At 40.5% G+C, this 12,649-nt stretch overlaps 1 protein-coding gene across 2 annotated transcripts in view; it reads right to left on the reverse strand.

Annotated features, from left to right (window-relative positions):
* Positions 1-11,842, reverse strand: part of TRANK1 (tetratricopeptide repeat and ankyrin repeat containing 1) — a 46,394-nt gene extending 34,552 nt beyond the window's left edge. For both annotated transcript variants that reach the window (XM_026843884.1, XM_026843883.1), the window contains exons 1-7: positions 11,793-11,842; positions 10,773-10,908; positions 9,099-9,222; positions 7,603-7,753; positions 6,463-6,581; positions 3,878-3,961; positions 358-496 (exon numbers count right to left, since the gene is read on the reverse strand). In XM_026843884.1, coding sequence (XP_026699685.1) covers positions 358-496; positions 3,878-3,961; positions 6,463-6,581; positions 7,603-7,753; positions 9,099-9,222; positions 10,773-10,906 — 751 coding nt within the window. In that variant the 5' untranslated portion in view covers positions 10,907-10,908; positions 11,793-11,842. The remainder of the gene's footprint in view (positions 1-357; positions 497-3,877; positions 3,962-6,462; positions 6,582-7,602; positions 7,754-9,098; positions 9,223-10,772; positions 10,909-11,792) is intronic.
* Between the last annotated feature and the right edge of the window lie 807 nt (positions 11,843-12,649).

The raw sequence follows: 12,649 nt of genomic DNA on the forward strand, positions 1-12,649 counted from the left end.
GGTTGACTCATGACTCTTTAGTACATACAGAAATTGTTGCTCCACACTGAGGTGGCAGGAAGAAATACTGTTTTTTCATGAAAGCTGATATATTCAGGTTATGAAAGACCCAAATCAATCACACTTTCGCTTCAAACCACAGAGAAGAACAAACATGTTAGGTTTGTACCACTATCAGGCAGAGATGATCAGAAAGTCTTTACAACATTTTTAAAACAGTGCCTTATTGGCACATGCAAGGTTATACCTAGACAATCTGACCTCATTACTTTACAAATTTTAAAAAGCTCTAGCAGTAAGTTCTCTGATGAAGGCCACCGCCACCATTGTTTTATTTTAGCTGCAGATGTCACTCACTTGCTTTGATACACAGTCTGATAACAGCATGAAGCAGATACAATCCAATGGTTTCAACTTTCGCCCCGATGGAAATAAGCCACTTGACTAACTCCGCTACTTCTTGCATCTTCTCACCATGCCCATACAACTCAGAAGTCTGATAACAAAGAGAATTATAACACATTATTTTTACATACCCAAAAGGCATTTCCCTCTTTAATCCTATTTCCATAGTTTTCATTGCAAGAATCAGTAGAACAAAAACATTCAAACCATATCCACTGTAAAATGAAGCATTTATGATATATGTAACAATTCCAGTAGAAGCTCAAAACAAATACTCTTCTCATGCAAGATGTTCATGAATCTTAAAAAGAATCTTGTCCTGCTCTGAACAGCACTGAACCTAAAGTCTGTTTTATAATATGTATTTCTATAGTTCTTCTCTGTAATTGACTGCAACTTTCTGCCTTACACTTGCTGTATCTCAGTGCACATATCGCTCTAACTGGATATTGCGCCTTTTAAGCTTGCATGAGGCAGTTTATGCAGGCAGTTACCCCAAAGCAAGAAAAGGCTGGATAAATACTTGAAACTGAGAAAAGGGAGACTAGAAGGAAGTTTGCAGAACTCTTGACAACCAGACTTTTTACAGCTCAGGAGCCCCATGGATGTAGAGCAGGGAAAAGCCTTACTCTCATCCAGCTCATGAAGCATCTAGCACTATTAAGACAACAATGATAATACAACTGCTCACACAAAAGAGCACAGCAGATAGAATTTTGGCCAGGTAAATTCCTAGAAGGTGATTTGATAAAAGTATGGAATTTAAAGGAAAGTTTACAAACCAAGAACTGGAAGCACATAGCCTGAGCAGAAGACAGCTGAACTGAAAAAGGATCTTCTAGCAAAGACTTAATGAACATGAAGCACAGTCTACAAGGGGTACAGTAATATGGGGATCTCTGGAGGTGGGTAGAGGAAGCTCAGACAGAAATTGAGACAATATGCCAGAAGGATCAGGACATGAGGGGGTGGTCGGAAACAGCGTTCAGACATAATTTCTCCATTTGTGCCAGTCATCTTTTTAAATAGCAGTCTTCACACATGCTTCCAACATCCACAAATAAATCTTTTTTTCTAACACCTCATGACAAATTTTGACTGGCAAGAATTACTGTTTGCGCACAGTTACAAAATCAAAATACAACAAATTACAGGGAGAATGTAGTGGCAGCAGTGGAAGTTTGAGTTGTCAGAAAGCCATATTTTCTAATTTCTGCAAAAGAGAAGCAGTGCTTAGGGATCTTTTGTCTTGATTCTTTCAGTCTTCCACATGTACAATAAACCCACTACAACAGCTAAGACTGATGGGGCCAATTCAATAATGAAGGCCATCCTATTTTGCAAATGCACTTTTATCCTCCTCTCTCGGTGAAGCATCTTGATTTGCTTGCCTAGAAAGGAAGATTTTTTGCTAAGACACCCTACATGTGTCTTCTACTGTGCTGCCACACTTTACCATTAGTGTGAGAAGCACATTAACCCCTTGCAGGACCACTTTGCTGCTGTGCCCCAGGACAGGGTGCTGCTAAGAGCTGCAAACCACAGCAGTGGCAGTGGGCACCTTTGCTCGGGAGCTGCTTTAAGCTGAGGCTCTCATGCCTTTGTTCCCACCACAGCCATGCTGCTGCCTGGCCATGGGCCTGGCTGATCCAGGACCAAACCCTGAACCACCATCCCTTCCCACAGAGATCCAAGTAAACACATGAGGGATGATGACGAGTAGCTGAAGTCCCATATGGGCTACTCTGCAGGCACTAACACAGCATACCTGCTTAATGATAGCTAACCAAGGCATGCTTGCATATATTCATCCACTAATTCTTCTGCTATCATTATAAACAAGCCTACGAATAAATGTCAACTTGTTTTCTTTGCATTACCCTTATTTTTCAGAATTACTCCTGCTCACTCTGTCAGGCACCTAACTGAAATGCATTGATGGAAAAAGCCTCAACTTGAAATTATTATGACAAAAGCAACAGCCAAATGGCAAATTCTGTTATATTCCATCAATATGCCCTGAACTGTTTATTTGCCAGTCAGTAAATATCAAGCAAAGGTACTGTGTTGCCTGCAGTTAACATCTTCTAAAGCTTCCATCAGGAAAAACAGTGCTGTAAGAAATCTAGCATACTTCAGCATAAAGCCCAATGGAATTTCTCAATTAATGTGTAACCATACCTTTTAGAAGTAGGTTACTTACAGCCGAACTATAGTTAATTAACTTATACACAGAAAGAAATGGAAGAATAAAACCAAAGAAATGGATACAGAGAATTTTTTAGTGGTCCGTAAGAAACCTAACTGCAGTTGCAACAGGCTGGGCATCCACTGTGTGGTAACAGACACACACATTGTGAGATGCCTTTAGAAAATTGGTATGTTACTGCTATGAACACCAGTTGCTCCCGAGTTGCAGAGCTGGTGAACTCCCAGTAGCTCCTGCCTTACAGTTAGCCTTCAGCTACACCCTGTTTCCCAAGGGGCCAGAAGCAGTGGCTGCACACCCCTTCATGCATTCAAAGCATTTTGGCAGGACACCCATGGCCAAAGGCAAGCCCTACAAGGCCACGTGGCTCACAGGGCGATGTGGGCAGAGCCCCTGGGGTGTACCAGTGTGCTGGCACGGCACATGCACTAGGCAGGCACAGCCAACCTGTACCAAAGTATGTGGGAGCATGGCAATCCTGCCAGTATAGAAAGTTATGGAGGTTCCCAAACGCTACACAAAATGAGGAAGATGTCACTTGACAAAGAAAAGAACAAGTTTCAGAAGAGCAACATAAAAATCAAATTCTGCTGTCTGCAGATGCCATTGTCTCAGCGAAAGGCACTAGGAATTGTGACTCCTGGGTCTATGACGACATGTTTACATCTTGCCAAAATCCTCTGAGTCATTTGTAAAGTGTCAGAGCCTTTAGGAAGAAAGTTTAGCAGTTGTTGCCTAGGTATAAAGCAACCTACCAAAAATTTGGGGCATTGACGGAAAGGAAAATTCCAACACTGCACCCAGGTTCAACTCCCTGTAATCATACCCAGCACTGTGAAGCAGTCCAGAGACAGGATAGCAAAGTATAAAAATACCCTAACCCACGTATATCATAAGTTCTCCTAGTTGGAAAATACATCCAATTTAACTGATGTCAGACATTTTTTAGCATTAAATTGTCAGGTTACCAGCTTGACATGAATAGCTTGCTATACTTGAGAGGAAGAGGTCTTCTTTTGATCAAAGTAAAGGAAATATTAAATTACATACAGAAATTATGCAAATTAGGGAGTTAAAAAAATTTTCACATGAAAAGGCACAAAATAGATGATTTAACATAATCATACAAAGTCCATATATTATTTTCCATTTTATTTCTCTTTGATATGTTTTAGCCTTGCACACAATATGGAAAATCTCTCACTAAAGTAAACAGGAAGTAGAACTAGACACAAGAAAAAAAAAAAAAGGATGCTACTTAACCTCAAAGAGATTCTTCAGTGATAACTGGTTGACTCTGAGATTGGTGGGCAATTCTTTCTTCTCAGACAACAAGAACAGACAAGACTGGAAAAAAAAACACATTAGAGATCTTATAAGCACACTTAAAAACTTTGTCTTTCACTGCCTCATCAGGTCTTGTAGGAAAGTAAATCAGGGATAACAACATTTCAGATCTTTAAAAAAGATTGTAACAGTTTATTGAATCTCTCCATTTATCAACTGAATGAATGTAATATACAGTGGACTGTGGGTTTTGACCAATGAAAGTTTCCTCAGAAATAAAAAACATGTAGAAAGGACAGGCCCTAAAAGTCTCTCCAATAGCCCTTGGAAGTAACCCTTTGCTTTAGAAATGGACCTTCACATTCATGGGCATAAGACTCCCTAGCTATTCCAACATCCTGAGCAGAAAGCAAGAAATGCATACTATATCTTTTTCCATTTTCTGTTTCCCTAAAAACTTTAACTTGCTCCTTGAAATCCCACCTAGCTTCACCAGAGGATAAGGGAAGAAATATGGATGTCATCTACCTGGACTTCTGTAAGGTCTTTGATACAATCTCCCATAACATTCTTAGCTCTAAATTGGAAAGATATGGGTTTGATGAATGGACTATTGGACAGATAACAAATTGGTTAGATGGCTGCATCCAGAGAGTTATAGTCAATAGCTCAGTGTCCAAGTGGAAACCAGTAACGAATGGTGTCCCTCAGGGGTCCATACTGGGACCTGTACTATATAATATCTTTATCAGTGACATGGATAGTGGGATTGCACGGTGCACTCAATCACTCAGCAAGCCTGCAGATGGCACCAAGCTGAGCGATGCAGCTGATATGCTCGAGGGACAGGATGCCACCCATAGGGACCTTGACAGGCTTGAGGAGCAGGCCCATGTGAACCTCAAGAAGTTCAACAAGGCCAAGTGCAAAGTCCTGCATGTGGGTCAGGGAAATCCCCAGTATCAATACAGACTGGGGGATAAAGGGACTCAGAGCAGCCCCATGGAGCAGGACCTGGGGATACTAGTGGATGAAAAATCGGATATGAGCTGGCCATGTGTACTTTTAGCCCAGAAAGCCAACCATATTCTAGGCTGCATTAAAAAAAGTGTGGCCAGCAGGTTGAGGGAGGTGACACCCTCCCTCTACTCTGCTCTGGTGAGACCCCACCTGCAGTACTGCATCCAGCTCTGGGGTCCTCAGCACATGAAAGACATGGGCCTGTTGGAGCAAGTGCAGAGGAGGCCACAAAAATGGTCGGAGGGATGGAACACCTCCTCTATGATGACAGGCTGAGAGAGATGGGGTTGTTCAGCCTGGAGAAGAGAAGGCTCCAGGGAGACTTTTTTGCAATAAGGCCTTTCAATACATAAAGAAGTCTTGTAAGAAAGGCTTTTTAACAAGGCCTGTAGTGATAGGACAAAGGGCAATGGTTTTAACCTGAAAGAAAGTAGGTTTAAACTGGACATAAGGAAAACATTTTTTATGATACACTGGAACAGGTTGTCTAGAGAAGATGTGGATGTCCCATCATTGGTCACTTTCAAGGGCAGGCTGGACGGGGCTTTAAAGAACTTTATCTAGTGAAAGATGTCCCTGCCCACATTACGGGAGTTGGATGGGGAACACGGGGCTGTGGTCAGTCCATAGCAATCCCTCTCCATCACTCCCTCCTCTAGCGTGGGTCCTCCACGGGCTGTGGTTCCTGTCAGGAACCTGCTCCTGCATGGTCCCTCCACAGGCTGCAAGAGAACTCCTGCTCTGGGCCTGGAGCACGTCCTGCCTCTCCTCCGACCCTGGTGTGCACAGGGCTGTTTCTCTTATTTTTGCCCCCTCACTCTGTCAGGCAGTGTTTTTACCCTTTTTAAAGACACACTTTCCCAGAGGCACCACTATCATGGCTGAGGGGCTCAGCCAGGCCCGTGGGGTCACTGGAGCCGGCTGGAACAGGCCGTGTTGGCACGGGGCCACCCAGCCTCTCCTCCCAGAGGCCCCTGCAGACCCCACTGCCACCACCTCACCACCAACATTCAGTACAGGTGTAACTGTGACAATGATCCTTTTTTTTTTTTTAAAGGAAAAAAAAAAGTCACTATAGAGAAGAGGATTAAAATATTTTCTGGTGATTCACTTTCTGATTTTTCTAAAAGATCTGGTTTTGTTCAACAACCATGTACTTGCACTGGGATACTCCTTTATTTGTGGGTCTTTCACAGACAGCTTCAAATATCCAGCTTGTCATACAGAAGGAAAAAGGACCACAAATAAACATGTTTTTTTTTCCCTCTGATTTCTTTCAAAAATAATGACTCTAGATGGCACCATAACTGTAACGGAGACAACAGCAAGAGAGAAGTGGGATTTCAAGTTCATTGTATTCCTTCAAGAAATCAATTTCAGAAATTATTTATCACTGAAAGTATTTTTCAAGTCTTAAAAAATCAAGACATTTGAACCAGGGAACAATGAACATTCATTAGTTTAGATTTTAAAGGCAAAACAAGCTTACCCTGAAGAGGTAAGAACATGAGCCGCAGCAGGTAACACAACAGCAGACTTACCCGCCACTTTCCTTTCTGGGCCAACCTTTCTATCACCGCTTGCCAAATCAGTGCATCAAACCTTGCACTGAAAATATAATCATATGCAGGGGAAAAAGTTTGTGGAAAGACTCGTTCATCTGCAAGATAAGGCAATCAATAAAATTCTTTAGTATACACAGCACTTTTAAAGTTGGGGGTCTCCAACTTCATTGCACAATAAATTACACCATTGCACAGTGACAATATTAGCACTGATTAAAACCCATCAGAATGCCAAATGAGAGCTTAAATATCCTGGCCTCCCAACTGATATGGCACTGTTATTAGCACCCAGTCTTCATTAAACAAGGGAAAAAAAAAACTATGGCCTGCCCTCAAGAAACACATTTAAGTCCCAAGACCTTGTGACCCCTGTAGCAGTTCTTCCACCTATGGACGCTGCTAAAACTAATCAAGATCCTTAACACAGGGCTACAAGTTTAAGTAAATGCAGCAGGGGCACAACCCAAAATCTCCTGGCAAGCCTACAGGCCCCATCAGACAAAGCCTGTGAACCAGACAAACAAGCAAGTAGAGAAAAGACTGAGGAGAGGGCAGGGAGACACAGTGTGGACATTGCTCAGAAAAACCCACACTATACAACAGAAAGGCCAAACTCCCTCTTTTTATTGTTGCTCGTTACTAGATGAGGGAAGGTGCCCTACACTGGAATACACTGCACTGTAAATTCAAGATTAAGCTGAGTATCTTCTAACTATTTTCAAATCTACCTAGCTAGGAGAAAAGCAGAGTAGTATGGACAAAAACCACTAAAGTCTTTGGAGCTGGGAGCTCCAAATGTCCAGTCTTGTCTCCCTGACTGAATTTTGATGTTTTCTAACTGTTCCACAGTCGACATGTTCTTGTGAGACAGCACACTCCCCTGCAAGGTGTTTTGGGACTGTTGGCATCTGCTGTATACAAACTGGACCAAGTTCACTACATCCTTTTGATTAGGCCTCTCAACATATTCATAAGCCTCTCAACATATTCATAATCCTCAAAGAGACCTGAGGCACTAAGGACCAAAGGAATCATCTCATGAAGGATGACCTATCAAGGACTTGTATTGTCATCACTACTGAAAGGGTCTTAGAAAAATTAAGCTCTTGAGTTTACCATTCACACTTATGAAGATTCCTGCTACAAAATCAGCAACTTGAGTTCGATCTGCAGAAGCACTCAGGAGAATCAAACCTTTATGAAACATAGAAATCGCCTGATAAGACTCTGATAACATGATCAATGAGTGGCCAGCTCTATAGTAAGCCTGAGAAAAAAAGAACAAAAAAGACCATTGTTGGGAAAATATTCAGAGATCTTTGCTACAAAACAAAATGTTATTATTTTTTTCCTAAATTCTCCAGTTATGCTATAAAAATGACATGCAGTACTATTTTTACAGCTTCTCACACACACATCCAAAAAAAGTGTAATAAACAGCCCTTGAAATTCACAATAAGCTATGAAATTCACAATAAGCCACTGATATCAACCCAGATAAATCCTGGAATGGAAAACTTGGAAAATAACTACAGGATGAAAGATATACTTTTAGCAAGTAACTATATTTTAACCCCCACTGGACGGGATTTTTTTTTGTCACAAGATCCAGAATATATGTTTATGTCTACATGTCACTGCATTTTGCAGTATTTATCACAACGCATGGATTCTTCAGCCAATGGCACCTAAAACATGTTTATATTCACCACCAAACTAGGTTGTACTGGCTCAGAGTCACAGTGGAGTCTATTTGTTCAAACCAGATAGCTGGCATGCTGCAATACAGATGAAGTTAAATTGGTATTTGCATGCAATTTTACCATATCTAAATCAAGTATCTTCTACTACAGTCTCTGGGAGTCTGTAGTGGTTAGTCCAGAAGACTATTTTATTGTACATAAAACCCAATCCAAGTGTATGCCTCTGTATCAGAAATACTGTACGACTGCTCCTTATTCCTAACAAATGAATATTTGAGTCAATGTGCTCTTAATCAATGTGTACTTAATCACAAGTGTATCTGTAGTGTATTGTTCTGTCCACTGAAAATACAATATGACCTTGAGCACCATGTACTGTTCCCAGGAACACATAAAGAATATTAGGGCGCACTGCCCAAGGGAGCCTTCAAAGCTAAGTCCCCATCCCAGACCTGACTGCTGTCAGTGACTGATGGATCTGTACTGTGAGCCAGACCACAAGTGAACACAGAGCTAGTGAACCTCACCACAGACAGGATCTGCAGAGCATGCCATGGCCTGGCCAGAGCCTGGCCAGTGCTGCACCACCCCAGGGTCTCCAGTACTACAAGGGCACATAAGATTTTATTACTTGATATCGCCCTGTCTGGGATATTAATAAAACAATTATGTTTCTTGAAAGCATTGGTGCCTCTCTTTTTGGGACCCAGAAAGAACGAGCACCTCCTGGTGCAAAAGTGAGCTGCTTCATTTTATTAAAAGTACTATGTAGAGTCAGACACTGATTCCAAAATTTTATGCTGTATTTGTTTATCACACATCAAGAACAAAACACAATAAAAAGCAGATATTGACACTTGTTTTACAAAGTAAGGCATGCAAAAACTGTCAGCTTTAACATCTGAATACCTTAACATACTCCGGATCCCAGCGTAAACTCTGGTAGGCTGAAAACACTGCTTCTCTCCATCTACCAAGACTGTACAACGCAGTTGATTTGTTGCAATGCAACACAGCTATGTCCTTGGAACACCTAAAACCACATTTTTAGCATAACTGTTTATTCGTTTGAAAAAAGATTAATTGTACTTTATAGTTAGCAACAAGAAAAGAAGTATCACCCACCTAACAAAATTACGAGGTAAAAATGGAGCTGTAGAAAATAATTTTAACATCAGCTAAAAAATCTCTTAAGTGACATCCTAAATGATACCTTTGTGATATCCTGGTCTCTTCCGAAGCAGAAAGCCAACCCACTGGAATAATGCAGTATGAGGAATTATAAAGAGTTTAGACCATCTCGACACACCTAGATATGGCTCAGTGAAAGCCAGTGGCCAAGAACAGGTGAAAATAGACACCTGAATGGAAGCTGATAGATGGAAAAAATGCTAAACACATTTTGGTCACCAAAACCCAACCTAAACGCATTTTACTGTATCACCAGTTGATTAAGTCAACAGAATTATCCACATTTACACCGGCTAAGAAATAAAGAAATATATTTTACAGAGAGAATAAAGTATATAAAGCATCTGCTGGATCCAAGTGAGTTTCTGGAAAGAGCTGCACAGAAATTACAGGACTACAGCCCACGGGGTACTGGGGAGCCTGTAAAGCTTGTCTTGCCTGTGCTCAAATAGTATGTGCCACAGAGATGCATCCTTCATCTTATTCCTACCTACTAATTTACACGCTCTTAAGGTTGTTTCAACTACACTGAACGTGTTCAGAGCACACTCTTGCACACAAGGAAATCCTGACGAGGCCACCTCTGGCAAGGGGAAAGGAGACATATAATGAAGCCCCACTGCCTACGAGAGGCAGGCCCTGGAGGTAGCCTGCTCACCACCGTCCTTGCCCAGCCCTAATCCCTGCGTATGCTCCAGGCTTAGTTTACTACTTAGTCTAAATGGCTAATAGTCAAAATAAATGAATAGCTGGTGTTAAATCAGGTTAACAAGAGCGTTAATACAAGTTAGTAATGAGTATTAATAGGTAACATAATACTCAACTATTCAGTCATTAATAGCATTAGCAACTGATGTTAACTGATGAAAAGGACCTACATTTGGAAAGAAATACCCAAAGAACTCTTCTGCTGAAAAATTATTTTTTGACAAATCTGAGAATACTAAGAATGACCAAATAACAAGAACAAAGTAACCTGCATGAGTTATTTTAAAGATAATCAGATGACCCAAGTAAAAACAGGTCACATACATGACCCAGTACATGGTAGAATCACATCAAGATTAATCCACATGTCAGTATGTCAACTAAGAAACATAAATAATTTAACATAAACCAACATGGTTTATGGAAAATTAATTTGAGCTTTAATTACACTAATTTATAATTGATGCTTATATAAAAATATTCAGATTACAGTAACTAATCTCCCACATATGTCAGGAACAGCAATTCCTCTTGAACTATAAAACTGGTACACTAAAAGAGTGTGACAAAAGATACAAGAAAACCAGACATCAGGGCAGGAAATACATTTCTGAGTTAACTGTAGTACTGTACAGATTTCAGATTTGTCTTATGGTTTACATCTTGTCATTCAAAAATACTTACTGGACCCATTGCATTAAACAACCGAGCATATGTAGAGCTTGATCATACTTTCTGATGGCCAAAGAGTAATTTCCATTTTTGAAATCCTGATTCCCTTCTTGTCTCATAACCTGTGCATATTCCATGGCATCCATTGCTAATTAAGAGAGAAAAAATAAATCAAAGAAAAGCATTCATTTATGAGACACTTCTTCCCCTAAAATTCACTTAAATTTTCACCTTAGCTTTTGCATATTTGAAAAGGAGGACAAAAGAGCATATCTTTTTTGTTTGCTGCACTTGGAATAGTTAAATATAACTCAGGCGATAGCCTCATCTTTGCTGTTGATGCCTCAACTTGCCATTTATTTTTTAATCAACCTCAGCTAATTAGATCTACAATTGGTATGCATTTTTTTCAGTTTTCCTCCTCAAGTCTTAAACCAATTTTTATAATTAATATTTCCAATCATTTAAATGTATGCAAACTAAATGGGAGGAAATATCCAAGAGAACAAACAGAGTTCATATGCTTAAGAAATACATGAAACTATACATCTCAATTACTTAAAACACAAAACTCATTTACTTGCTCTTTATTTATCCTTATGGCTTTTTTGTCCAGCCTCTCTGGCTAGACATTCAATAATCCAATGTACATAAAACTGCTTTGAAACTTGATTACTCCATGAAAATACTGTAACGTAAGTATATTAATAGTGCATAAGGACCTTGAACCAGCTTTAAAACGGTTATTAAAATTATTATAGAAAGGAGCTAAAGAAAACAAAGGTTGAAACAGGCATCAACTGCAACTGAGTGAAAAAATATTTTATCATTAAAATCATAAATTCAGGTTCATTACATAAAACTAATCACATGATCAGGCAGGTAGATAAAGGAAACAAACACAAGAGGAAAACCAGCTACATGTATGTTGAGAAGCAGCACATCAAAGTCACAAACAAGAGAAAAATCCAGTGCTAAAGCCTGAATCATTCTTCACAGATTAATTTTATGATTAAAAGCCATTTCCATTACCTGCAAAAACCTATTGTTGTGGTTTAGGCCCAGCTGGCAACTAAACACCACACAGCTGCTCATTCACTCCTTCCTGCCCTGGTGAGATGGGAGAGAGAATCAGAAGAAAAACATCAAAAACTCACAGGTTGAGAAAAAGACAGTTTAATAGGACAATACAAGGGGAAAAGAAATAATAATGACATTAATACTAATAAAAGAATATAGGAAGCAAGTGATACACAATGCTCAATACCCAGGAACCCAATGCCCAGGCCATTCCTGAGCAGCATCCCCCAATCAGATTTCCTCCTAGTTTATATACTGAGCATGACGCCACATGGTATAGAACATCCCTGTGGTCAGATGGGGTCACCTGTCCTGGCTGTGTCCCCTCCCAGCTTCTTGTGCCCCTCCAGCCTCCTCGCTGCTGGGGAGGGGTGAGAAGCTGAAAAGCCCTTGACTGAGCATAAACACTGCTTAGCAACAACTAAGACATCAGCGTGTTATCAACATTATTCTCATCCTAAATCCAAAACACAGCCCTGTACCAGATACTAGGAAGAAAATTAACTCTATCCCAGCCAAAACCAGGACACATAATCTGCAAGATCTCTTCACAACAGAGCAAGCAGATATTTTTAAGTATATGAACCTACAGACAAACCAAGAAATACAACTAACATATTTTCTCTATAGTACTCCTCATGATGAACCCGAAACATTGAGAATCAGTGCTGTATTGCAAACACAGGGGTATGAAGAGGCAACACTATGGAAGGCACGGTGCCTCCCTCTGGTGGTTTAGTCCCGGATGGGACCCAAGACCACACTGCCGCTGTCCCTCCCCCACCCTCGGACCGGACAGGATAGGGAAT

Source organism: Athene cunicularia (genome assembly GCF_003259725.1).
Source record: "Athene cunicularia isolate RWA chromosome 2 unlocalized genomic scaffold, athCun1 chr2_part2, whole genome shotgun sequence".
Lineage (NCBI taxonomy): Eukaryota > Metazoa > Chordata > Aves > Strigiformes > Strigidae > Athene > Athene cunicularia.